The sequence below is a fragment of the Ascaphus truei genome, unplaced genomic scaffold (genome assembly GCF_040206685.1).
Source record: "Ascaphus truei isolate aAscTru1 unplaced genomic scaffold, aAscTru1.hap1 HAP1_SCAFFOLD_739, whole genome shotgun sequence".
NCBI classification, from domain to species: Eukaryota; Metazoa; Chordata; class Amphibia; order Anura; family Ascaphidae; genus Ascaphus; species Ascaphus truei.
This window is the reverse complement of record NW_027457074.1, coordinates 156,009-183,419: the sequence shown is the minus strand read 5'-3', so window position 1 is coordinate 183,419 and position 27,411 is coordinate 156,009. Positions and strand designations below refer to the sequence as shown.

Sequence of the window (27,411 nt, the reverse complement as noted above, 5' to 3'; positions counted from 1 at the left end):
TACATTGGATGTTTTTATTCTTGTGTATGTTTTGCAGCAGCGGAGGCGGCATGGCTAGGATGAAGATGAGGATGGCCTTCGTCGTGGCAGCCGGAAATGGGTGAGTGCTATATGTATTTAATGTATTGATTGGTGTTTATGTATTTTAAATACACAGGGTGTGTATGTTGTTTATTGCAATGTTTATTGGGGGCAAATGTCCCCAATAAACATGCTACTCTGTCTTAACCCCTTCATTGCCTTAGCGGATATCCGCTATGGTAATGAAGCAGCATTTATGTATTTTAATAATATTGTGCGGAAGCAGGGGGGCTCCTGAGATGAACCGCATTGCTTTGTGGCTCAGAGACCCCCTGCTACCCGAGTTACAAGCCCCGGTTTGGGGCATCGGTTACAGTGTCGCAGCCATATTTATAGCAGGCACGCCGCGAATGGGATGCTATAAAGATGGCGGCGACACTGCCACCCGATGACACGTACCGGGGCCTGTAACTCGGGAAGCAGGGGTCCCTGGTCCACAAAGCAATGCGGTTCAGCTCAGGGGACCCCCTGCTCACAGTACACTATTATTAAAAATACATTCATGCTGCTTCGTTACCATAGCACATAGCCGCAAAGGTAAGGAATGATTGTTTATTTATATATGGGTTTTACTCATAGTGTAGATGTGCAGAGGGTCTCCGGAGCTGAACCGCTTTGGTTTCAGGTCCGGGGACCCCCTGCTTCCCGAGATACAGGCCCCTTTATGGGGTGCCGGTATCCCTCTGCTTTGTTTACATTCCATGGTCACGTGATCGGGACATTTAAATGCAGAGGGAAACCGGCACCTCATAAAGAGGCCTGCATCTCGGGAAGCAGGGGTTCCCCGGACCTGAAACCAATGCAGTTCAGCTCCGGAGACCCCCTGCACATGTACACCATGAGTCAAAGTTATTTTGATATGTTTTTATTTTGCCGATGTTTGCTCAGAGAGCGCGGCGGGTCTCTCTCTGCTGCAAACACATATCCGCAGAAACGGCCTATCGGAAGGATATCGGGAGTCAGGATTTTTTGTCACCGGCTCATCGGCGTTTTGCTTTTGCGGAGATTCGGCAGGGATCGGCATGGATTCGGCCCTTACGGAATACTGCGAGGGCAAATCGCCAAAATCATGCCTATCGGCAACACTTGCTGAAGAGATTTTTTTTGCGCTTAGTGCATGAGGCCCTATATTACAATTAAACACTAACCCTAGCTGTGTGTGTGTGTCTTTCTCTCTTTCTCTCTCTCTCTCTGTCTCTGTCTGTCTGTCTATCTCTGTCTCTCTCTGTGTCTGTCTGTCTCTCTCTGTCTGTCTGTCTCTCTCTGTCTGCCTGTCTCTGTCTGCCTGTCTCTCTCTGTCTGTCTCTTCTCTCTCTCTGTGTTTCTCTCTCTCTCTGTGTTTCTCTGTCTCGCTCTGTCTGTGTTTTTCGATCGCTCTCTCTCTCTGTTTCTCTCTGTATCTCTCTCTCTCTCTCTCTCTGTATCTTTCTCTCTGTATCTCTGTCTCGTCTCTGTCTCTCTCGTCACTCTCTGTCTCTCTCTGTGTCTCATTTTTTTTCATTCCCCCCCCCCCCCCATCTGCTCTTCCCCCATTTCTCATGGTTAGGTTTGTTATCCAGAGCTGTTAATTACGTACTATTTCTAGACATTTTTCGCATGACGTTTTTTCCATCTGCATTCAAAGTTTGCTCTCTCTGTTAGAAGCGTAAAGATTTCAAACTTGCCCTGGATATCAAAATAAACTAATTATTTTAACATGCAGTGACTCTATTATATGTTTGGTAGATACAGTATATACATATTTTACTGTGATTTTATTGCGTGTGTGTACTGAAAGATTTTTTGGTTTCTTTCTACTTTGATCAGATTGGTGAATAAATTGTACAGCAGGCATGAATCTAAAACCTTTTCGTAGAAGATATGTGCTTGTAACTGTTATTTGCCCATGTATTCTCTATAATTATGGAACATGTCAAATCCTAGTCCTTTATAAATAAGGATTCTGGGTTGTGGAGTAATGCACCTGTTATTTTGTGTTTTACCCACCGCATTACAGTAGTGTGTGTGTGTGTGTGTGTGTGTGTGTGTGTACTGGAATTCCCTTCCCCTCAATACCACACTGTCTCTCTCTGGCTCTCTCCACCTTTAATGCCTATCTTCATACAAGCCCCCTTAATGAAGTATTTGGGTAGCTCCCTTGGCTAGTACTATACATCTCATATACATTTACAATCCCTCCTTGCAGTCGTACTTACCACAACACACTCCTACTGTGTCTGCAGGTTCTTCCTACTTGCCAGTTAAATTGTAAGCTCTTCGGAGCAGGGACTCCTTTCCTAATGTCATATTATATTCTTATGTATCCAATTATGCTATTTGTATTGCTGCTGTAAAGCGCTACTGTATGTACATGGATGGCGCTATACAAATAAAGACATGCATACGTACGTTATAAGGCTAGGGAGATAGAAGAGGGCTTTGGCTGTGCTAGCAATTGCTGCACATGGCCACGAGAAAAAAGGGAGCAGCCAGAGGAAATCACACCTTTCCCAGGTCTCAGATCACCAAGTTTACACACTAACTGAAGCAGTATTTAAAAATACTTAAAGGTGTCATATTTGGGTAAAAAAGCATCAATCATCTAGATGTAACCCATTGAACATGTCACTGGCATTAGTTCACTTTAAAGTTCTTCAGGACCAAACCTTTGTGATATATGTAATATAATTGTATGTATATCTTTGTTTATATAGCGCTACAAGTGTACTCGGCACAAAGAATACAGTACAGGGAATTATAATAATACAATAAGTGCAGCAAAATCAGACAATAGGAAAGTAAATCCCTGCCTGAAGAGCTTACAATCTAAATGTGATGTTGGCAGACTTGCAGAGATAGCAGATGAGGAAATAAGTGCTGTAGATGGCAGTGCTTGGATTCAATGGTTGGTAGGAGTGACTGTGGGTGTGGGACAGTAGCCGTGAGTGCAGGCTCTTGGGGTGCTTGATTTGTGAGGCGAGTTTTAAAGGTTAGTCAGTATTAACACAATTAGCAGGGGAAGAGGTGGCAGAGAGGCATGGGCGAGAGCAGGTGTGTATATGGCTGGGTAATATTTCATTTATTCCCACATTTGGCTTTCAACATTTAGATTCTAAGCTCTGAGGAACAGGGCGCTCATTACCTTTTTGTATTTCTTTGTGCTTTTTTTGTCCGTATTTGGTATGTTATTCTGTTTGTCATTGATATCATCCTGTTCCCCCATTGTACCGCGCTGTGGAATATGTTGGCGCTTTATACGGTGATAATGATAATAGATGGGTCACATATACCAGAAGACATTCCTAATCTTTGCATTCGAATAGCTCTTTGGGCTCTCTGTTCCGCTGCTACCCTGGAAGTCTTTAATGCATTTAGTGAGTGGCCGTGTCTTTTTCCTTAGTGTATCCCGCTCTTCGTGGAGGCCGTGCTGGAGAGATTAACACGAGGCGTTAAGTCCAGTCAACTGCGGACCATGAGCCTGCAGGTGGTCATTGCATCTCTGTATTATAACCCAGCTCTGCTCCTGAACACCTTGGAACAAATTCGCTTCCCTCACAGCTCCGAGCCCATCACTGCACAGTTTGTCAATCAGTGGGTGAATGATACAGACTGCTTCCTGGGGCAAGTAAAGCTGACCGTTTCAGAACTTCATATATGGAGGGTACATGTGTGCATTGATCGTGTCGCTGTGATGTGTACTGAAGATTCTCTTGCAAATTATGACCTGTCGCCCATCTTAAGGCAACAATCCCCACTACTTAACCTTGTTTTTCTGCTGTTTTTTTTTTTTTTTAACAAACTCTGAAACTGGAGGGTCCCTGTAGCTTGGGGGTAGGGGACGGTGGAGGTGGTGTGCAATTCTTGTCCTCAAGGGCCACCGGGATAAGATTATTTGGAAGGAGTAACAGAGCACTACTGAAATTATCCAAAATTGAAAAAAATAACTATTATGAAAGGGAAAGTGTGTTTTCCATTAAAAAAGTTATTTATTGGTCATGGGACAGAAATGAGCAGTGGTGTTGCCCCACCACCGCGTTTCGCACTTAAAAAAGAGCTTTCTCAAGGCATCCATTTTCCTAAACTCAAGGGCCACCACCAGGTTAGGTTTTCAGGATATCCCTGCTCTTTACAGGTGTCTTAGTCATTATGACTGAGCCACCTGTGCTGAAGCAGGGATATCTTGGAAACCTAACCTGTTGGTGGCCCTGTAGTACTGGAGGTGGACACCCCTGCTGTAACTGAACCCTAACCCCTGGGTTCCTGAGATATTTCCCATTTTTGTACCTGTATGTTTGGACCATTTTGTGTAATCCACATGGCTGCCATCCAAGGCTCACTCCTTCAGACCAAATAGGAATCCTCAATGTCATCAGGGCAGGACACAGCGGCTTCCTATTGGACGAGTCGGTTAGCTTTAATTTTACTGGCACATAAAAAGGTAAGTATCACGGGTACCAGGTGGTCCCAGGAGCTAAGAACAGTATGGATCCGCACCAGTGGGCACGTTGGTTCAGATTTCGGACAAAGAAAAGATTCTCAATATAGGGGGTATGCTGCATTAATGCTTCTATTGTATGCGTTGAGCCATCACTAATGGTGATATTTGTGATGTATGTGATGAGTCGCCACTCGTGCTGGGGTTTGTACCAATGAGCCGTAATTCATGATAATGTTTGGAATTTGATAGAAGCTTCTTAGCAGTATTTTTTGTGAGGCTCTATGCACCATGTCTGTCTTATGATCTGCTGCTTGTCTTGTAGGCTGCATGACCGGAAAGTGTGTATAATAGGACTCAGCAATCTGATGGAGCTTCCAAACCGACCGCCATCAGTCGACGCTGTTGTTTCCCTCATTGTACCTTCGATTCTGCTTCTCTTCCTTGGGCTGAGACAGGTGTGTGCAAGCCGTGAGCAGCCTGACCAGCGGCCATCCTTGCAGGACCCAAAGACTGAGACTGAGGAAAACGGTAAGAACCTCTGGCTCACTCCTTTCTCAGGAAGGGAGACAGGCTCTGGGTGTACTGAGACCGACTGGTATACCAGGAATGTTCCGAGATGGTAATATATTTGCAACATTAGGAAAAAAGCACGGCCGTGACATCCCAGAATCCTCTGTCCTCGGTCCTAAGCACACTTTAATAATAAAGCCATCAATTATTGGGAAGATAACGATAGAGCATTAAGCTTGTAGTCTGGGAAAGACTAGCTAATCTTCACATTGGGATTCAGGATTTTAACTTGCCTTTGTCAACAGACTTCTTATTTTTAAACACTGTATGTAACTCCTAACAAAAATAATCTATTTGGAACAAAAATATATTAAATGTTGCATTACAATAGAGAATTGCAGGCTTTATCCTGCATGTTAAAAGAAGCATATTAATAAGACATGGCTAGGGATCGATTTGTAGGGTTGTACTGTATGTAGCATTAAAGGGAAAACAAAGAAGGGTTCAAAGGATATACAGTACAATGGTAGTGTGTTTTTCTGTTGCTTATGTAAATAGTTTAACACCCCTACAGCACTCGCATAGAAAGAATACATGGTCATATTAAAACAAGTGTTACGTGAGCATCACAAAAAGACCATGTCTCGATTTTAACACATAAAATATTCACAGGGAATAAACTATCATTTAAAAAAATTCTGCGAAATAAATATATCGGGATTGCATTCGTGTAGCTGCAGCAATATTTGTAACACGTATGTGCCATTCTTTCCAGGAGATGGAGTTTGGGATTTGTGTATACAAAATGTGTGTCTGTTACTGCACGAATAAACCATTGTGAAGGATGGCATTTCATCTGTGTGTGTGTGCAAAACATTGGTCTGAGTTGAGCTTAACACAATATATGTGCCTTCATGTGTATGCATAGTGTTGTGTTGCATTAAGTCATGTGTGTGTGTGTGTGTGTGTGTGTGTGTGTGTGTGTGTGTGTGTGTGTGTGTGTGTGTGTGTGTGTGTGTGTGTGTGTGTGTGTGTGTGACGGAGGAGCTGCAAGTCTCCCTTGGTGACGGGCTGTAAACATGCTGAACATGCTCTCTGCTTTCCAAGAGGAAACTCCGAGTGATGAGGAGGAAGGAAACGGGTTAGGTCAGGCCATGCAGGAGAACCTCGGGCAAGAGGAGGAGGAGGAAGAGGACGACTGGGACGATGAAGTTCTGTAGGAGACCTCCTTAGTGGGATTCAGTACTCCTTTGGACTCTGTAGATGCCCTTGATGAATACCAGTTCTTTACAGAAGCTTTGCTCAGTACGTTACTTCTCAGTGTGGTTCGGCACAAAAATGAAAGTGGGGTTAAGTGGGGAAATGCTTCTAATTAAAGGGCTTGGAGGAGAGAGACCGGAGGAGCTCTGTATAAAAGCAATTTTGTTGGCAAGAAGTTCTGACACATTGTGCCATTTTGCTGGAGCGTAGCTGCATCAAACAAATGTAAGAAATCGTCTCTTACATCTGGTGCAGAATATTAGAAGGCACAAGCTTATACCACTATCACATTTTTGTTTTTCGTTTTACACCGATTAAAGGGAGAAGAGGTGAGACATGGAGGTGCAGAATTTGACACATCTCATTATATTCTGAGTTATGTATCTCATACTGTCAGTTCCCAAGTATCAAGCAAGCCCATGGAACAAGACGAAGAGCAAAGTGCTTGATGCATTGACGCATGCAGGTGCAAGATGGAAACCATGCTTACATTTTGCTCCAAAATTGCTTTGATACATCGCTCCCATGGTATTTAGAGAAGACGGCGCAGCGAAATATTTTAGGGCATGTCGGGCTTTAAGGGCAGTTTAGAAATAGAAATTAAGTGGAGGCGCAATGGAAAAATGGAATCAACTTTATATTCACCTTCAAAGTGAGTGGTCAATAGTAATTAAAATATACATATATGGTGCACTACTAATGCAAAAACATACATTAAATACATAAACAATTGTTAAAAGTGATATTGCTAAATATCATATAGCTGAACTGGTAAAAGTGTGTAAAGGTCAGAGTTGCCTGTGAGAAAGGTGGTAGCCTTAAATGCTGCTGGCTGTCAGCTCCTTCCTCTCTGGGGATAACGCCTGGACCGTCCTGCCACATAGCTGGACCGGGCGCTCACACTGCTGGGACTCTGTGAGTAGGCGGGGGCCGTGGATCACCTTGGTGTGCGCCGTCAGATGGGACCGTCCTGGGCGTCTTCCAATTTTCTCCTCCGGTTCACCTCCAGAGTCGCTGTATTGCAGCTTGGAAGGGTAGCAGGGTAGCAGGCTGATCAGCTTACTTTGCTGCAAATGTCAAGATTTTCCGCTCACCACTTATGACTTCCTCTGTGTCCACTTCACACACTACTGACTCAATGCTGTCTCCTACGCGTTTCTCCATGTGATGTGGTGTAGGAGGAGCCAGCATTGAGTCAGTAGCCAGCAGCCTTATTATAGCATAAATGCAAGTCCTTTTTTTTTTAGTGTGAAATATACTTGGTGACATTTAAATCACCCAGGTGATGCTTTTCGAATAAAAGTAGCACCTAGTAATGGTTATCAGGGATATTGGCCTCACGAGAAGCTGTGAAATACAGCCTGCCAATGTCCTAGTAAAAGGGACATTCCACGGCATGCATCTTCCAGACTGTTATGAGCTGTACATACGCATGGATGTGATGAGACTTTGTCTTGTTTAGGGGTGCAGGGCCAAGATCTCTCGTGGTATCACTCGCTGACAGCCCCGCTAAGTAATGATCAGCCTAAACACCTGTAGGAAATCTACACAATGGCCGAGCAAAGGAAGAATGCAGCAGGTCAGTCACTTCAAAGGAGCCAAAGATGATGGGGGTTGGGGCTCTAGCAGGAAAGTGAGAATCCCAGCGTATATCGCCCCTTAGACTTAAATACAGAACAGTATCCTGCGGTGCTCAAAAACTCGGTGACAAAAGTCAAATAGACATTTAAAGTCTTAATGATGCAGATATAATGCACAACGTTTCGGAGGAAATTCCTTCCGGAGCTGTACGATTATGCATCCAAAGAAGGGATTTTTCCCGAAACTTTGTGCATTACTGCTGCGGCAGACGTTATTCTAACAAATCACCGGCTTGTCCCTGGCAGGTACCTGGAATGCGACACTGTTCACCCGGAGCATGCCGCGTTCCAAGCCAGGGGTCATGCCCGGCTGACGCGCGGCTGATGTGTTAATTTATAATGGTTCAGGATTTAATAGGCTGCAATGCTTCGCGTGTCCGCCAGATGGCATAAATTCATGAATTGTAATGCAGTATATATATATATATACAGTACAGTATATATATACTGTATAATAACAACCCCTATAACCCCTAACATACAGTACTGTATATGCACATCAATGATACTATGGGCCGGCGGGGGCGAGATGTGTTTGCAGCAGAGAGAGATCCGCTGCTCTCTCTGCGCAAACATCGGCACATTAAAAATTATTTCAAATACATTTTTATTCATAGTGTAGATGTGCAAGGGGGTCTCCGGAGCTGAACTGCGTTGGTTTCAGGTCCGGGGACCCCCTGCTCCCCGAGATAAAGGCCCCTTTATGAGGTGCCGGTATCCCTCTGCATTTAAAGGTCCCAATCACGTGACCGCGGCATGTAAACAAAGCAGAGGGATACCGGCACCCCCTAAAGGGGCCTGTATCTCGGGGAGCAGGGGGTCCCCGGACCTAAAACCACAGCGGTTCTGCTCCGGAGACCCTCTGCACATCTACAGTATAAATAAAACACATATATAAATAAAAACTCATTCCTTACCTTAGCGGCTATGTGCTACGGTAACGAAGCAGCATTTCTGTATTTTAATAATATTGTACAGTGAGCAGGGGGTTCCCAAAGCCAGAAATTAATGCTCAGGGGACCCCCTGCTCCTGCACAATATTATTAAAAATACAGAAATGCTGCTTCATTACCTTAGCGTATAGCCGCTAAGGCAATGAAGGGGTTAACCCACCGTGCCCGCTTTATTGTGGGTAGTGGGGGTGGGTGAAGGGGGTATTTGGCCCTTGGTGTGAATTTAGGACTTGCGGGGGGGTTGCGGGTGCATTTAACCCCTTCACGACTGTAGCAGTTAATACCGCAACGGTCATGAAGTGGTTAACCCCTCCCGCTACCCCCTGCAAGCCCTAAACAACCACCGTTGGGGCTAATACCCCCTTCACCCACCCCCGCTGCCCACAATAAAAAAATCTCACACACAGCAGCCGCCCAAAAATAAATAAATAAATCTAAATAAATAAATAAATGAATATAAATAAATACATTTGAAATACATTTTTATTCATAGTGTAGATGTGCAGGGGGTCTCCGGAGCTGAACCGTGTTGGTTTCAGGTCCGGGGACCCCCTGCTTCCCGAGATACAGGCCCCTTTATGAGGTGCCGGTATCCCTTTGCATTTAAAAGTCCCGATCACGTGACCGCGGCCTGTAAACCAAGCAGAGGGATACCGGCACCCCCTAAAGGGGCCTGTATCTCGGGGAGCAGGGGGTCCTTGGACCTAAAACCAAAACATTTCTGCTCCGGAGACCCTCTGCACATGTACAGTATGAATAAAACACACACATCAATAAAGACTCATTCCTTACCTTTGCGGCTATGTGCTATGGTAACGAAGCAGCATTTCTGTATTTTAATAATATTGTACAGTGAGCAGGGGGTTCCCTAAGCCAGAAATTAATGCTCAGGGAACCCCCTGCTCCTGCACAATATTATTAAAATACAAAAATTCTGCTACATTACCATAGCGTATAGCCGCTAAGGCAATGAAGGGTTAAGGCAGAATAAACAATAAATACATTAAATACATATTTTTAATGTGTGTGTTAAACCTTCCTGCCTTCACTGTAATCTATGTAAAAACCCCTCCCCATATTGTGTGTGTTAAACTTCCCTGCCTTCAATGTAATCTATGTAAAAAACCCTCCCCATATTGTTTGTGTTAAACTTCCCTGCCTTCACTGTAATCTATGTAAAAAACCCTCCCTATATTGTGTGTGTTAAACCTCCCTGCCTTCACTGAAATCTATGTAAAAAACCCTCACCCTATTGTGTTTGCTAAACTTCCCTGCTTTGACTAATCTGTGTAAGCCCCCCTCCCCCTAATGTGACGGTTAAATCTCCCTGGCCTGTGTTTCTGTGACTGCAGTGTACTGTATGTAAATGTGGGGAGGGGGATCCCGTGTAAATAACCACACCCACACCCACTACCCACTACCCACCTGCACATGGCCCCTCCGCTGCTGCAAAAAAGAGACAAAAATTAAAACATACAAAGTAATGTCCCCTAACCCCTTAATCACCATAGCGGTTATTAACCGCTACAGTCATTAAGGGGTTAACCCACCCTCACCCACCACTCGGGATGCCTACATACCCTCCCACACTAACCCCCCCCCCGTGAGGCCTAACCACCCTCACCCAGTACCCACAATGGAGGCCTACCCACATACCGTTGGGGAAACACCCCCCACCCCCACCCCCAGTACCCACAATAAAAACAATACAGTGACCCACAATAAACATCATTCTATTTATTAAATACATTACCCACCCCCTGTGCCCCCCCATACATACAAGATTTATCCTTTTACATATAGGGTTCATAACGCAGCCCCACGTGAGTCCCCGGTGGGCTGGCGGGCACCTGGACAGACCTACAGTTTACCAGCAGCCCTTTTTACACAGGTTCTGGAGGCCTGCTGGTGGGTCCCGCCAGCACCATGGCCCCCAGGTGGTCTCCTTGGGTCACCGTTGGGTCCCCACGGTAGGCCTGCAGATGTCTGGGAGCCCTGTGTCAGACCCACAGGTGTCTGCGGGGCCTCGGGTGGTTCCCTCGTGGGTTTGGGGAACTCACGAGTGCTCACTACGGGTCCGCGGTGCCCCCACATAAGTGGGACCACACATCATCATCCCCGCACCTACGGGTCGGCGGTGCCCCCACAGAAGTGGGACCACACATCTTCATCCCCGCAGACTACGGGTCGGCGGTGCCCCCACAGAAGTGGGACCACACATTTTCATCCCCGCATGTGTCACCCGTGGAACCACCAGCCTGATACCCGTGGGATACACGAGGCGATCCGCAGGAGGTCTCCAGAGGTCCCACACAGAACCACAGAACCAACCCTGAATGTAAAAAAAATAAACCTGGCCTATACATTCAATACATACACCCCCCCGAACACCTACAGTACAATAATGTGCAAAATAACTATTATCCAGATATGGATAATAGATTAATTGCCCATTATTAAAAACATTAACTAGCATATTAAAATAAATAAAGTACTACTGACCTCATCAATACGACGTGTCCGTCACCAGCAACATCCTTGTCTTGCCCACAAAATACATAGCAAATACAAAGCCAATACATTGCAATTACATTCAGATATCAATTAACCCCTTAAACACCTTATCAGATAATAACCGCAAAGGTGATTAAGGGGTTAAGCCAGACTGGCCTGATACCCACCCTTCACCCATGAATTTGTACAGTGGCTTCATCATGCAACTATATATATATACTGTATATATACTGTATACAGAGAGAGAGAGAGAGATATTATATATATATATATATATATATATATATATATATATATATATATATATATATATATATATACACAGTATATACACACACATGATGAACCAATATACAAATAAATGTAGAAGGGTTATCAAAACCATACTGTCCTACAAATAACACTTCTCCATACAGACACACTACAATAAAATCAATTTCCTTTAATAATCCTAACTGATCTCACAATCTAATTCATCAAATGCCAATGACACACCTCACATTCCAATCAATACATTCCAATCAATCAAGTAAACAAAAATCAATTAGCAATCATTATTTACATCCCTAAACAATTGACAGTCCATCCCGAACAATGAAACAATTAACTAATTCACGCCTGGAGCAGAACAATTTAGCCTGTGAAAAAATATAAGTACCAACCAGAATACAACCTTTAAAACCAAGGCTATCCCTGAACACCATACACCACAAAATACATAGCCAATACAAAGCCAATACATTGCAAGTACATTCAGATATCAATTAACCCCTTAAACACCTTATCAGATAATAACCGCAAAGGTGATTAAGGGGTTAAGCCACACTGGCCCGATACCCACCCTTCACCCATAAATTTGTACAGTGGCTTCATCATGCAACTATATATACAGTACAATATATATATATATACATACACAGTATATACACACACATGATGAACCAATATACAAATAAATGTAGAAGGGTTATCAAAACCATACTGTCCTACAAATAACACTTCTCCATACAGACACACTACAATAAAATCAATTTCCTTTAATAATCCTAACTGATCTCACAATCTAATTCATCAAATGCCAATGAAATGCCTCACATTCCAATCAATACATTACAACCAATCAAGTAAACAAAAATCAATTAGCAATCATTATTTACATCCCTAAACAATTGACACTCCATCCCGCACAATGAAACAATTAACTAATTCACGCCTGGAGCAGAACAATTTAGCCTGTGAAAAAATATAAGTATCATCCAGAATACAACCTTTAAAACCAAGGCTATCCCTGACCTCCCTCAAACACACAATACAATACCAAGGATTACATCTATCTAATTTTAAAATACTTTAAACTCACAATAATGCATAGCAGCATAGACAAATTAATTTAAAACACATCAAATCAAGCTTTTAAAACAACATCATTTCTTACCCTGTATGTATATATCTCTCTAGACATATATACATACATACAGTGGCAAGAAATGATATACCACAAAAAAAAAAAAATACACGTTAAAAAACCTTTTGAAAAAATTAACAAGTTAAATAAAATACATTTCTTTAGTTCACTTACCATTACTTGGCCCCACCGACTCCCGTTGCGCAGCTTACTCACGAACCAATCCACCAGGCACAGGAACCCATAAAATAATAAACCATAAAAAAATAAACATTTATTTAAAAATCCAAATCAATTCACGGGTCTTCTACTTGTAATCCATCTTCATCTGTATTCTTCTATCTTCTTCCAGGCGGGGTCTTCTTCCCGCCTTCGGCCACGCCCTGGTCTTCTTTCTTCTTCGGAGGTCCTTCCTCCGCGGCGTCTGGCTTCAAAATGAGACGACATAGGCTTTTAAAGGCCTATGACGTCACATTTTCATCATATGGTTCCCACGGTCCTGATTGGGCCGTGAAAACCATGTGTTTTGGCCGATAAAAATTAAAATGATGACGTCACTTAAAGGCAATGAAAGCACAGCCAATCAGAATGGCTTTGCTTCAATTGCCTTTAAGATGACGTCATTAAAAGACACATGGCCGTGCACACATGGTACTAGAGCCAATCAGAGCGTGGGAACTCCATCCCTACTCTGATTGGCTCTAGTAGACCATGTGACAGAGGCTTGGGGGAGAAAGGATGTGACGTCAATGAAAACCTGTCACATGGTACGGTAGCCAGAGTAGGGATGGAGTTCCCACGCTCTGATTGGCTCTAGTACCATGTGACAGGTTTTCATTGACGTCACATCCTTTCTCCCCCAAGCCTCTGTCACATGGTATACTAGAGCCAATCAGAGATGGGATGGAGTTCCCACGCTCTGATTGGCTCTAGTACCATGTGTGCACGGCCATGTGTCTTTTAATGACGTCACCTTAAAGGCAATTGAAGCAAAGCCATTCTGATTGGCTGTGCTTTCATTGCCTTTAAGTGACGTCATCATTTTAATTTTTATCGGCCAAAACACATGGTTTTCACGGCCCAATGAGGACGAAAATGTGACGTCATAGCCCTTTAAAAGCCTATGTCGTCTCATTTTGAAGCCAGATGCCGCGGAGGAAGGACCTCCGGAGAAGAAAGAAGTCCAGGGCGTGGCCGAAGGCGGGAAGAAGACCCCGCCCGGAAGAAGATAGAAGAATACAGATGAAGATGGATTACAAATAGAAGACCCGTGGATTGATTTGGATTTTTAGTTTAATGTTTATTGTTTTATGGTTTTTTATTTTATGGGTTCCTGTGCCTGGTGGATTGGTTCGTGAGTAAGCTGCGCAACGGGAGTCGTGGGGCCAAGTAATGGGTAAGTGAACTAAAGAAATGTATTTTATTTAACTTGTTAATTTTTTCAAAAGGTTTTTTAACATGTGTATTTTTTTTTTTTTGTGGTATATCATTTCTTGCCACTGTATGTATGTATGTATATATGTCTAGAGAGATATATACATACAGGGTAAGAAATGATGTTGTTTTAAAAGCTTGATTTGATGTGTTTTAAATGAATTTGTCTATTCTGCGATGCATTATTGTGAGTTTAAAGTATTTTAAAATTAGATAGATGTAATCCTTGGTATTGTATTGTGTGTTTGAGGGAGGTCAGGGATAGCCTTGGTTTTAAAGGTTGTATTCTGGTTGGTACTTATATTTGTTCACAGGCTAAATTGTTCTGTTCCAGGCGTGAATTAGTTAATTGTTTCATTGTTCGGGATGGAGTGTCAATAGTTTAGGGATGTAAATAATGATTGCTAATTGATTTTTGTTTACTTGATTGGTTGTAATGTATTGATTGGAATGTGAGGTGTTTCATTGGCATTTGATGAATTAGATTGTGAGATCAGTTAGGATTATTAAAGGAAATTGATTTTATTGTAGTGTGTCTGTATGGAGAAGTGTTATTTGTAGGACAGTATGTTTTTGATAACCCTTCTACATTTATTTGTATATTGGTTCATCATGTGTGTGTATATACTGTGTGTATATATATATATATATATAAAAAAAACAGAAGGAAAAAAGCTGCGCCTTACAGGAACATATAAACTATGTATGTCTATGTAAAAATATATCTATTGTATAACCTAATGATCTAAGCAATAATGTATAGGTATACAGACCTATAACCATAAGATAGGCCCATTACAAACATAAAACATGTACACATGGAAAAAAAGCAATTGAAAGGATAAACCAGTCCTCAGATAGTTCCGATGATAAATATGGGTGCTGGTATGTAGGGTCTCCGGCAGCTCTCAATGTGGATCTACCACGTCCACAGGATATCTAAAAAGGAAAAGAGAGGAGAGAGCGCACGCCCATAGCGTATAAAAGTATATTTAATGAAGGGGAGGGGGGAGGGAGGGGTAAAAAACGCACTTACAAGAAGTACAATAAAATCAAGCATATGTGATAATAATCACCACCATCCGGTCTAACTGGGACACTGCTGGTACGCTGCTCATTTGCCAACGGAGCCTGGGAATGCCCCCAAAGTCTGCATTTTGACCGGATGACCTACATCAGTCCTGGAATCTGCTGAGACGCTGCTCCTTCACCAACGGAGCCTGGGACTGCCCCAAGAGCTTGCAGTTAGACCGGATGGTGGTGATTATTATCACATATGCTTGATTTTATTGTACTTCTTGTAAGTGCGTTTTTTACCCCTCCCTCCCCCCTCCCCTTCATTAAATATACTTTTATACGCTATGGGCGTGCGCTCTCTCCTCTCTTTTCCTTTTTAGATATCCTGTGGACGTGGTAGATCCACATTGAGAGCTGCCGGAGACCCTACATACCAGCACCCATATTTATCATCGGAACTATCTGAGGACTGGTTTATCCTTTCAATTGCTTTTTTTCCATGTGTACATGTTTTATGTTTGTAATGGGCCTATCTTATGGTTATAGGTCTGTATACCTATACATTATTGCTTAGATCATTAGGTTATACAATAGATATATTTTTACATAGACATACATAGTTTATATGTTCCTGTAAGGCGCAGCTTTTTTCCTTCTGTTTTTTCTATATTACTCTTAAGCAGCAGCCTGTGTATAGGAACCCATTTTATATATAAACATGATGCAATCAGCAAAGGAGAGGTACTCCAGACGGAGTGGATTAATTCCTTCATTAAATACCGAGAACAATATGGATACAGAAAATAAAATAGATATTAAAAGTAATTTTTTTACATTAGAAACTTTAATGAAGGATGAAATGAGACATTGGTGGGACGCTTGTTCCTTACAAGACTATCTAGACCGTAAAATCATCCCTAGAGGTCTAAGGGTAACCAAATCCCCCACATTTGAAACCAATCCAGAATTTAGCAGGGAATGGAATGAGACACTTGATAGGTGCTCATTCTCATTAATGAAACTTTTAATAGATTTTAGAGACAAAAAAGTGAAAGAATTGGAGTTGGAGATTGAGAAAATTCAAGGGGTACTCAAACCTTATTGTGATACTGAGGAGTTCAAGGAATATGATGATAAGACTAGTAGGAGAGTCATTACATTTGAAAAGGAGATCATTGACAGGAAAGATACTAAACTCAATCGGGATAAGGAGGACTATGCCACAAACAAGGTAAGGGTCTGGAAGCGACCACACAATCCCAATTACAAAAAGGGAGGGAGATACAGGTCTGGCTCTAGGTCGGGTAGAGGTGGTTCCCATACGTATAGGGACACATCCAATCATGCCCCCCCCAGTCATGATGAGCCTGAAAGGGTTCGGGACCCACCTAATAGTTCCTCGCACACACACACTAGTGGGAGATTCTCGGTCCTGGAGGTAGAGTCTCCCACAGGAGAAACTGGGGCGAGCTCTGATAGCCCTCATGTGCGGGATACAAATGGTACATCAGCTGATACTAATAGAGGGGCTAGGCCTAAAGAATCCACCACCCACCATAGATCTGCCCATTTTTTAGACGGGACACCGAGGCGGGAGGGGGGACTGAAGGGGAGAGATCCAGACAAGCACTATCCCCTTTGGGACCGCGAGGCCCCAAACAGGCCTTCGGGCCAAGGGAAAAGAGGAGCAGAGGAGTTAGGGCAGGCAGAGCTGTCCAGAGGAAGAAGAAAAACAGAGGAGGAATAGTTACACCATTAGAGTGCAGTAATATTTTCAATCTTTCATCCACTGTATTGACTGAATGTGAAAAGTCCTTATTAGAGCGGGGTTTATCTTTTGCCCCCAATACAGGCCCTAATTTATTTCAATTGTTTATTGATCTCAACAGTTTTGTGAGGAAAATTACATTAAATAGACACTATAAAATTCAGGAGAAGAATATTAAATGTACTGACCCAAGAATTGTCTTTAATACACAGGAAGAACAATGCATTGATGCACTCACTTCATTGCTGAGGGAGTCGGATTCACCTTCGGGATCACAGGTATCTCTTGACTACTTTGAGCGGTCCACCAATCCGACCAGGTATGTGGAGGGAGATTTAGATGAGGATTGCAATATTTTGCACTCACCTTTTAGACCAAAATCAGTCTTCTTCCCATACCAGTCCAAGGGCGGATTTGTGGATACGTTCTACAGCCTGGTTTTACGTGACTTTGAGTCCATGTGTGCCAAATCCATCAAATTCAATCCCAATTTAACAAAAGGTGAACTGGGCGCATTGGGCGGGCTTAAAATCAATCATGATATAGTCATTAGACAGGCCGACAAGGGGGGGGGCATAGTCATCCAGGACTTACTGCACCGACACACTTTATTCGAGCAAATACCCGGTATGTACCTGGCAGATACCTGGAATGCGCCACTCCTCACCTCTGACAAGCCCCGTTGCATTTGCCTTCCCAGCCTGGGTTCATGCCTGGCTGATGGGCGGCTGATCTGTTAAATGATAATGATTAGGATTTAATAGGCTGCAATGCTTCGCGTGTCTACCAGATGGCATAAATTCATGAATTGTAATGCAGTATATATATATATACTGTGCAGTATTGCAGCCAGCGGGAATAAAATGCTTCAATCCCTGCTTGGAAAATAACTCAATGCACTCGGGCAGAAAACAGTCACAAACCTCAATACACCCGGGTATACCCGAATTCGTGGGACTAGCCAAGCTCGAATAAAGTGTGTCGCCAGTGTATCTGCTTATCTCACAGAGGCACGCAGACTCCTGGGTGACTCGGCCTCCTATACCTTGTTGGAATCCGATCCAGTTGACACCTACCAGCTGTTGCTGAAGGAGCTCCTCACATCTGCACTGGGTGATGGTATTATTTCAAAAGTGGAATTTAAATTTTTGTTTTGTTCACATCCACGCACTCCCATTTTTTATCACCTTCCCAAAGTGCACAAATCCTTGTCCAATCCCCCTGGTAGACCCATAGTATCGGGCGTGGAGTCGATGACATCGACCCTATCCCAATATGTAGATTACTTTCTCCACCCCTATGTTACTGCACTTAGGTCCCATGTTAAGGATACGCTCCATGTCATCGACTCCATTTCCAATATCAGGTGGAAATCCACCTATCTATGGGCTACATGTGATGTATCATCACTATACACCTGCATTGAACACACCAAGGGGTTAGAGGCAATCAAATATTGGTTGGACAAGGATTCACTATTCCCAGAAAAACATAGGCGATTTATTTTACAAAGTATTCACTTCATTCTTACGCACAATTATTTTTTATTTGAAAATGATTTTCATTTACAAATCTGTGGAACGGCCATGGGTACGAGATTCGCTCCCAGTTATGCCAACCTCTTTATGGGGCACTGGGAGGAATCCCATGTCTGGCAAAACATCTCGCTTGGAGCGGGTCTCGTATACTATGGCCGTTTCATAGATGATATCATTATAATTTGGGATGGAGAGGAGTCAGTCCTACACGATATTTTGAGCTCTTTCAGCGACAACTCGTTTGGACTCAAATTCACTTTTGATATCAACAACTTGTCCACTGTCTTTCTGGATCTGGCCCTGAGCATAGACACAGACCTGAATATCATTACCACCACACATTTCAAGTCTGTGTCTGTGAATAGCTACGTCCATGCGTCCAGCAACCATCATAAACACTGGCTCAACAATATTCCCTTGGGGCAGTTCCACAGAATTCGTAGGAACTGCACAAGGGATGTTGACTTTGAAAACCAGTCAGTCACACTTGGGAAGAAATTTCTTTCCAAGGGATATGATCCCGTCGTGGTGTCCGACTCTCTCAGCAAGGTGAGTTCCATTGCTAGATCGACTTTACTTGAAAAATCTAAAGACAAACAGAATAAACAACAGAGAGGAAAACGTTCAGGTTATGACACCCCAATAATACATTCAGAGATAGAGAGGTCGACTGTAAGATTTATTACCACCTACAACCAGTCATCCAAATTTATCAATAGGATTTTAAATGATCATTGGTCCATTCTAAAGTGTGATCCTCATCTAGGACCTATCCTGCCGGATAGAGCTACTGTTACATATAGGAAAGCAAGGAGTATAAAAAGCATACTAGCTCCCACTAGGCTTAAATCTTCCTCTATTTGTGATACTGCTAAACAGAAGGGACCATTGGGTAACCATCCCTGTGGCCGCAGTCGATGCATTACGTGCAGGCATCTTTTGAATCAAACTCAAGTTTGTTCTCCAACAAGGGGTACCACGTATGACATCAGTAGCTCCATCACCTGTCTTAGCACTTATGTTGTGTATCTTATACAGTGCGGTTGTAGTCTGAAATATGTTGGACGAACCACCAGGACTCTGGGAACTCGCTTCCTAGAACATAGGAGAAATGTCATTAAGGGTCTGAATAATCACAGTGTCCCTCGACACTTTAAATTATTCCATCAACAGAATCCCAAGACCATGCAAATTATGGGAATAGAGACCATTTCTTCCTGTGTTCTGGGAGGCGACCGGTTCAAGACGCTCTGCAGGCGGGAATCCTATTGGATTCACCAATTGGGCACTCTCAGTCCTGGGGGACTAAACGAATGTTTAGACGTTAGTACTTTAGTTTGGTCTATCCTCGGATGCCTCTTCCTGTTCTCCTCCTCTGCTTCTCTACTTCATCCCTTGTTTGGATCTCCTCCAGAGGTCCCCCCATTCCCATCCCATTCCTTTCCCTCCCCCTTCTCCCCTCCCCCTGTTCCCCCCCCCCCCCCTTTCCCTCCCTCCCCCCCCATATTGTACCTTCCCTTCCCAGTTCCCACCCTCCTCCCTTCCGTCTAAATTATGGATATCCATTCATTACACACCATTGTTGATTTATAAAATAGACACTTTAAAATAGGGACACTGGGTCTAATAGATGGTATGAGGAATCTACCCTTATATACATAGCACAACACCATAATAGTACTCTTAAATATATATAATGAAATTATTCATTAGATATTCACTTAAACATGGCCAACTAGGGCCTGGTAGTCACCACATAGAATAAATACAAATAGGTATATAGTATATAGTTTATAGTACACATAATTTATTCACATACACAACACTTGGTTCACTATATCACACTGTAGCACATATTTATAGATCTACCTTCCGGGCCCCAGCCTTGTTTGTGGCATATAGACTCCAGTTACATAGTCTCCTTTTGAGTTTAGGCTTTCATTTGTATGAACATTTAAATTCATAAAAATCTATTTTTATTTTTATTTTTATATTTTAATTTTTAATTTTTCATCCTTATTTTTATTATATTTATATTTAAATTTATTTTGTCCTTGGTCCAACCATATGGGATCATAAGAATTGATATTTGATTTAGGCACTCATCAGGGTGCAATATTTAATACTTGTTATATTTTGGTTGCACATATATTAATAAGTTTATAATGTCATATGATCTCTTTTTCTATCATCAATATCTAAGTATTATACTCCAAACTGGCTTATGTGTGATCATCCCTCTATCTACAGGTGGGATCTAGATATGTATTATCATTTTACAATGCTGAGTTATTGCAATGTATCCCATAGTTAATATTGATGGGGTTTGATCCACATACAAGACTAGTATTTTCAATTTTGGTTTGAACCCTAGAGAACGATGCTGTTTTATATTGTTGTTTTATAATTGGTTACTATTAACTATTTTATATCAAATATATGTCTAACTGTGTGTTAATTGTAAATGTATATTTAGCAATATGATAGACATTGTATTGTATGTATATGTTAAATTTATCATCTCCTCCAAATTCTTTCAGGGTAAATATCTGCATTAAATGTAATTATGTATTCTATAGTGTTGGTAGCACGGATAATGATTGCAGCTGAGTAGGGGTGTTTTTTCAACAATTACCTTTATTGGAGTGTGTATATAAAACCGGACCTCCCCCCCTCACGTTATCCCTTTGAAAAAGTTAGCCGAGACTGACGAAACGCGTCAGGGAGCGTCGTGACGTCAGACGCACTGACATTCAAGTCTACATCCAGCGCAGGAGCGGATTGATCCTAGCGCTAGTGCTGCAGGCACTATCCATACAGAACTTTTGTCTGGGACTATTTACAGCACACCAGCCCTGGGACACTGCTGGTACGCTGCTCATTTGCCAACGGAGCCTGGGAATGCCCCCAAAGTCTGCATTTTGACCGGATGACCTACATCAGTCCTGGAATCTGCTGAGACGCTGCTCCTTCACCAACGGAGCCTGGGACTGCCCCAAGAGCTTGCAGTTAGACCGGATGGTGGTGATTATTATCACATATGCTTGATTTTATTGTACTTCTTGTAAGTGCGTTTTTTACCCCTCCCTCCCCCCTCCCCTTCATTAAATATACTTTTATACGCTATGGGCGTGCGCTCTCTCCTCTCTTTTCCTTTTTATATATATATATATATATACACACAGTATATACACACACATGATGAACCAATATACAAATAAATGTAGAAGGGTTATCAAAACCATACTGTCCTACAAATAACACTTCTCCATACAGACACACTACAATAAAATCAATTTCCTTTAATAATCCTAACTGATCTCACAATCTAATTCATCAAATGCCAATGAAACACCTCACATTCCAATCAATACATTACAACCAATCAAGTAAACAAAAATCAATTAGCAATCATTATTTACATCCCTAAACTATTGACACTCCATCCCGAACAATGAAACAATTAACTAATTCACGCCTGGAGCAGAACAATTTAGCCTGTGAACAAATATAAGTACCAACCAGAATACAACCTTTAAAACCAAGGCTATCCCTGAACACCATACACCACAAAATACATAGCCAATACAAAGCCAATACATTGCAAGTACATTCAGATATCAATTAACCCCTTAAACACCTTATCAGATAATAACCGCAAAGGCGATTAAGGGGTTAATATATATATAATATCTCTCTCTCTCTGTATACAGTATATATATATATATATATATATATATATATATAGTTGCGTGATGAAGCCACTGTACAAATTCATGGGTGAAGGGTGGGTATCGGGCCAGTGTGGCTTAACCCCTTAATCACATTTGCGGTTATAATCTGATAAGGTGTTTAGGGGGTTAATTGATATCTGAATGTAATTGCAATGTATTGGCTTTGTATTTGCTATGTATTTTGTGGACAAGACAAGGATGTTGCTGGCGACGGACACTTCGTATTGATGAGGTCAGTAGTACTTTATTTATTTTAATATGCTAGTTAATGTTTTTAATAATGGGCAATTAATCTACAGTATTATCCATATCTGGATAATAGTTATTTTGCACATTATTGTACTGTAGGTGTTGGGGGGGAGGGGGGTGTATGTATTGAATGTATAGGCCAGGTTTATTTTTTTTACATTCAGGGTTGGTTCCGTGGTTCTGCGTGGGACCTCTGGATACCACCTGCGGATCGCCTCGTGTATCCCACGGGTATCAGGCTGGTGGTTCCACGGGTGACACATGCGGGGATGAAGATGTGTGGTCCCACTTCTGTGGGGGCACCGCCGACCCGTAGTCTGCGGGGATGAAGATGTGTGGTCCCACTTCTGTGGGGGCACCGCCGACCCGTAGGTGCGGGGATGATGATGTGTGGTCCCACTTCTGTGGGGGCACCGCGGACCCATAGTGAGCACTCGTGAGTTCCCCAGACCCCCGAGGGAACCACCCGAGGCCCCGCAGACACCTGTGGGTCTGACCCGGGGCTCCCAGACATCCACGGGCCTACCGTGGGGACCCAATTGTGGCCCACGGTGACCCAAGGAGACCACCTGGGGGCCATGGTGCTGGCGGGACCCACCAGCAGGCCTCCAGAACCTGTGTAAAAAGGGCTGCTGGTAAACTGTAGGTCTGTCCAGGTGCCCCGCCAGCCCACCGGGGACTCGCGTGGGGCTGCGTTATGAACCCTGTATGTAAAATAATAAATCTTGTATGTATGGGGGGGCACAGGGGGTGGGTAATGTATTTAATAAATATAATGATGTTTATTGTGGGTCACTGTATTGTTTTTATTGTGTGTACTGGGGGTGGGGGGTGTTTCCCCAACGGTATGTGGGTAGGCCTCCCTTGTGGGTACTGGGTGAGGGTGGTTAGGCCTCACGGGGGGGGTTAGTGTGGGAGGGTATGTAGGCATCCCGAGTGGTGGGTGAGGGTGGGTTAACCCCTTAATGACTGTAGCGGTTAATAACCGCTATGGTGATTAAGGGGTTAGGGGACATTACTTTGTATGTTTTAATTTTTGTCTCTTTTTTGCAGCAGTAGAGGGGCCATGTGCAGGTAGGTAGTGGGTAGTGGGTGTGACTGTGGTTATTTACACGGGATCCCCCTCCCCACATTTACATACAGTACACTGCAGTCACAGAAACACAGGCCAGGGAGATTTAACCGTCACATTAGGGGGAGGGGGGTTTACACAGATTAGTCAAAGCAGGGAAGTTTAGCAAACACAATAGGGGAGGAGGTTTTACAAAGATTTCAGTGAAGGCAGGGAAGTTTAGCAAACACAATAGGGGGAGGGGTTTTTACATAGATTACAGTGATGGCAGGGAGGTTTAACACACACAATAGGGGGAGGTTTTTTTTCCATAGATTACAGTGAAGGCAGGGAGGTTTAACACACACATTAAAAATATGTATTTAATGTATTTATTGTTTATTCTGCCTTAACCCTTCATTGCCTTAGAGGCTATACGCTATGGTAATGAAGCAGCATTTCTGTATTTTAATAATTTTGTGCAGGAGCAGGGGGTTCCCTGAGCATTAATTTCTGGCTTAGGGAACCCCCTGCTCACTGTACAATATTATTAAAATACAGAAATGCTGCTTCGTTACCATAGCACATAGCCGCTAAGGTAAAGAACGATTCTTTATTGATGTGTGTTTTATTCATACTGTACATGTGCAGAGGGTCTCCGGAGCAGAAACGTTTTGGTTTTAGGTCCGGGGACCCCCTGCTCCCCGAGATACAGGCCCCTTTAGGGGGTGCCGGTATCCCTCTGCTTGGTTTACATGCCGCAGTCACGTGATTGGGACCTTTAAACGCAGAGGGATACCGGCACCTCATAAAGGGGTCTGTATCTCGGGTTGCAGAGGGTCCCCCGAACTGAAACCAATGCGGTTCAGCTCCGGAGACCCCCTGCACATGTACACTATGAATAAAAATGTACAGTACTGTATGTTAGGGGTTATAGGGGACGGCTTTAAAGACAACAGCTCGCAAACGCCCCCATGTGTTTTTACACGGCATTGCAGTATTGCAGCCAGTGGGAATAAAATGCTTAAATCACAGCCGGGAATTTAACGCAATACACTCCGGCCGAAAACTATACAAAACCGAACATCACCGGGATATACCGAAATTTGCAGAACTAGCCGAGTTAGAATAAAGTGTGTCGCCTCTGTATGTCTGCATCACTAAGACTTTAAATGTCTATTTGACTTTTGTCACTGAGTTTTTGAGCGCCGCAGGATACTGTTCTGTATTTAAATATCCTCATCCCGGCAGATTTTCCTCATCTCCACCATGCTTTCAGTTCTCTAATGCACGTCAGTCACTCCCACAATGGCAAAATACATATATGAAACCTCAAAGAGGCGCTTCCTATGTGAAATAACTTGTGATCTTCTTGTGATAAATGACTGGGAAATATTTGTGTTCAAATATATCTACAAATTATATAGTTGATGTGATTACATGTAAATAAATTCAATCATGATCCAAAAATGTGTATATACCAGTAAAACCATTAATGAGATTTTTAGGACTTTGTGTATTCAGCAGCTTAAACTCAGAGAAACTGTCCAAGATAGATCCTAAAACAGTATTTTTGTAGTGTGTGTGGGAAGCGCTAAATCTCCTCTGCACCAGATAACTGTTATAATAATCCATTTAGAGAAAACCATAAAAGGAGGAGCGTACCCCAATCTCTACAAAAATACACACGAGCAGCTAAATGTAGAAGGTTCAGCCAGTTGCGGGGGCTGAATTAACTGATCCATATTATGTTACTGTATATGCCAGCGTTCTTATTCTGTTTCATTTCATCCGTTGTTTGATTAGGACTTGCCACACCCCAGACAAGTACAATAAACTGCAACAGAAGATAACTAATTCCAGGTACATTTGTTGGACATTGCAGCTGGTTTTAAGATTGGGGCTTTTTTTTTTTAAACTTGAATTTTATTGAAAACATAATTTTACATAAATGGAGATACAATTACACATAACAGGTGTAGCACCTGTTCTCCCCCCCCCCCCTCCCCTGCCACGGAAGATCTGGCCACTACATTGGTATTGTCCCCGGTGCTGTAGCTCACCTGCTGGTTCAGGAAGTCTGAGTGGCTTCGCAGTTGTTATCCTTCCATGAACACCGGTGGCTCAATCATTTGGACTGAACTACCTGTACTTGGGCAGGAATATCCTTAAAACCTGGTCTGTTGGGGGTCCTTGTGAACAAGTTTAAAACCGCTGTTCTAGACGTGAGCTTGTTTTTCCTCAGAACACACTTTCTCACAGGAATAGCCAACACAGTTGTAGATTGAGCCACCTGTGCTGAAGCAGAGATACCATTAAAAAGCTAACCTGTTGGTGGCCCTTGACTGGAGTTGACCACTCCACCTTAGCCCTTTCCTGTAACATAGAGTAACACTAAATTGAAGACAGCCTTACATCAACCAGTTATGCTGTTTTGTGTTTTGGAATTGCACCAGGGTGGTGCGACCTGACAGGGCACACAATCTTGTTCAGCTCTGGGCTGACCTCGCTGGTCCAGAATTGAAAAACAATCCTGATTATACTGTACTAAATCACTTGCATGTAGCTATGATGGTGACGGCCAAGGCCATTGTGCCTGAGATTGATGTAGGCATTTTTATTCTAGATACAGTTACAAAGACAGCAGGTGGGATGAAGTATCTGTAGCGGCTGAAATATATGTGCCATCTGATCAAAGCCATGCATTTTCTTCTAAAGCTTGCGGTCTACATGAGTTTTTAGTGCTGTGTGCTGTACAGCTGTACTGTAGTAGTGAGACTTGCTGTCTCCGGAGCCAGGGCTTGCGAGAGCTTCAAGCCGCGGTTCCAGAGATGGTGCTGCCCATGCCATCCTGCAGGGGGGATCCATGCTTTCCATGCTTTCGAATCGGACATGCAAATGAGCATACAGTAATATTATATATATATATATATATATATATAATATTCTTATTCTTTATATTATTTTTACTAACCTACCACTTCACGATCTACCACCTAACCATTTAGGTTGGGATGCTTCATATACCTAAAAAGTACTGTAGATCAGAAGCATACAGTACAATTCAATGAGTTTATACACTATTGACTTGGATGGGAGGTTCCATCATTCACGGTTTAGTTCTTTCCACCGTTATACCTCTCGCATCCCTTGCAAAGAGATGCTTAGGAAATACTTTGGTCTCATTGGGCTATTGTTAATGCAATGCTGTTGTAAATCTATCAATGTTTAGACACTAAAAACCCGACCAGCTTGTCCCAGCCTCATTATTATAGCGCTTTTGATTAAGGTGAAAAGTGGAGACTGCACTGTTAATGGAAAGGTGTTTGTGGGGGTGGGTGTAGCATGTAAATATGCAGAAGAAAGAAAAAAAAGTTCTGGTACAAAATGCTTTTTTTATTTAATGTGAAAGTGCCAGTTGGTAGTGGAAGAAATTGACATTGAAGAGCACAATCTAGACATAGGATTCTGTCCCACGACTCTCACTGTTGTTGTATTTTTTTATTTCCAGCTTCTCAGAAGATTGAGCAGCAGAACGCTGCTTAGTTAGAGTGCCATAAGCTCGCAGCACCTTCCTTCTGAGGAACTCGGCTTGGAGACAAACGGGGAAAGCTACAGAGAACTCTTGGAAACCTTTATTATCATATTTTGTATGTCTCATTGACCCAAAAAAGGTTAAGTTAGACTTTCAGACTGCAGCGATGCATCATAAGACTCCATTATGTGGCTTTAAAATCTTCCGACATACTATTTCATCCTGAGAATGTGACCGATTGTGCGCTGCACATGGAGCTGGACTTAAAATAAACTGAAGCAGAAATGCCTCGCTGCTGGACCGTG

At 42.8% G+C, this 27,411-nt stretch overlaps 1 protein-coding gene across 2 annotated transcripts; it reads left to right on the top strand.

Annotated features, from left to right (window-relative positions):
- On the top strand, positions 1–27,411 carry LOC142486100 (importin-8-like). Of its 2 annotated transcripts, XM_075584762.1 has the most exons (7): positions 1–100; positions 3,461–3,681; positions 4,821–5,026; positions 6,116–6,313; positions 7,731–7,847; positions 25,378–25,434; positions 27,083–27,411. In XM_075584762.1, the coding sequence occupies exons 2-4, from the start codon at positions 3,533–3,535 to the stop codon at positions 6,226–6,228; spliced, it is 468 nt and encodes a 155-aa protein (XP_075440877.1). In that variant the 5' UTR covers positions 1–100; positions 3,461–3,532; the 3' UTR covers positions 6,229–6,313; positions 7,731–7,847; positions 25,378–25,434; positions 27,083–27,411. The 2 variants fall into 2 exon arrangements, with proteins under 2 accessions (XP_075440877.1, XP_075440878.1); XM_075584763.1 differs by lacking the exon at positions 6,116–6,313.

What these genes read in the sequence shown, in the direction of transcription:
- LOC142486100 (XM_075584762.1), top strand. Translation starts at nt 3,533, where the DNA reads ATGAGCCTGCAGGTGGTCATTGCATCTCTGTATTATAACCCAGCTCTG. An exon ending in GATACAGACTGCTTCCTGGG is followed by an intron (nt 3,682 to 4,820) that starts GCAAGTAAAGCT and finishes CTTGTCTTGTAG; the next exon opens with GCTGCATGACCGGAAAGTGT. An exon ending in GACTGAGACTGAGGAAAACG is followed by an intron (nt 5,027 to 6,115) that starts GTAAGAACCTCT and finishes CTGCTTTCCAAG; the next exon opens with AGGAAACTCCGAGTGATGAG.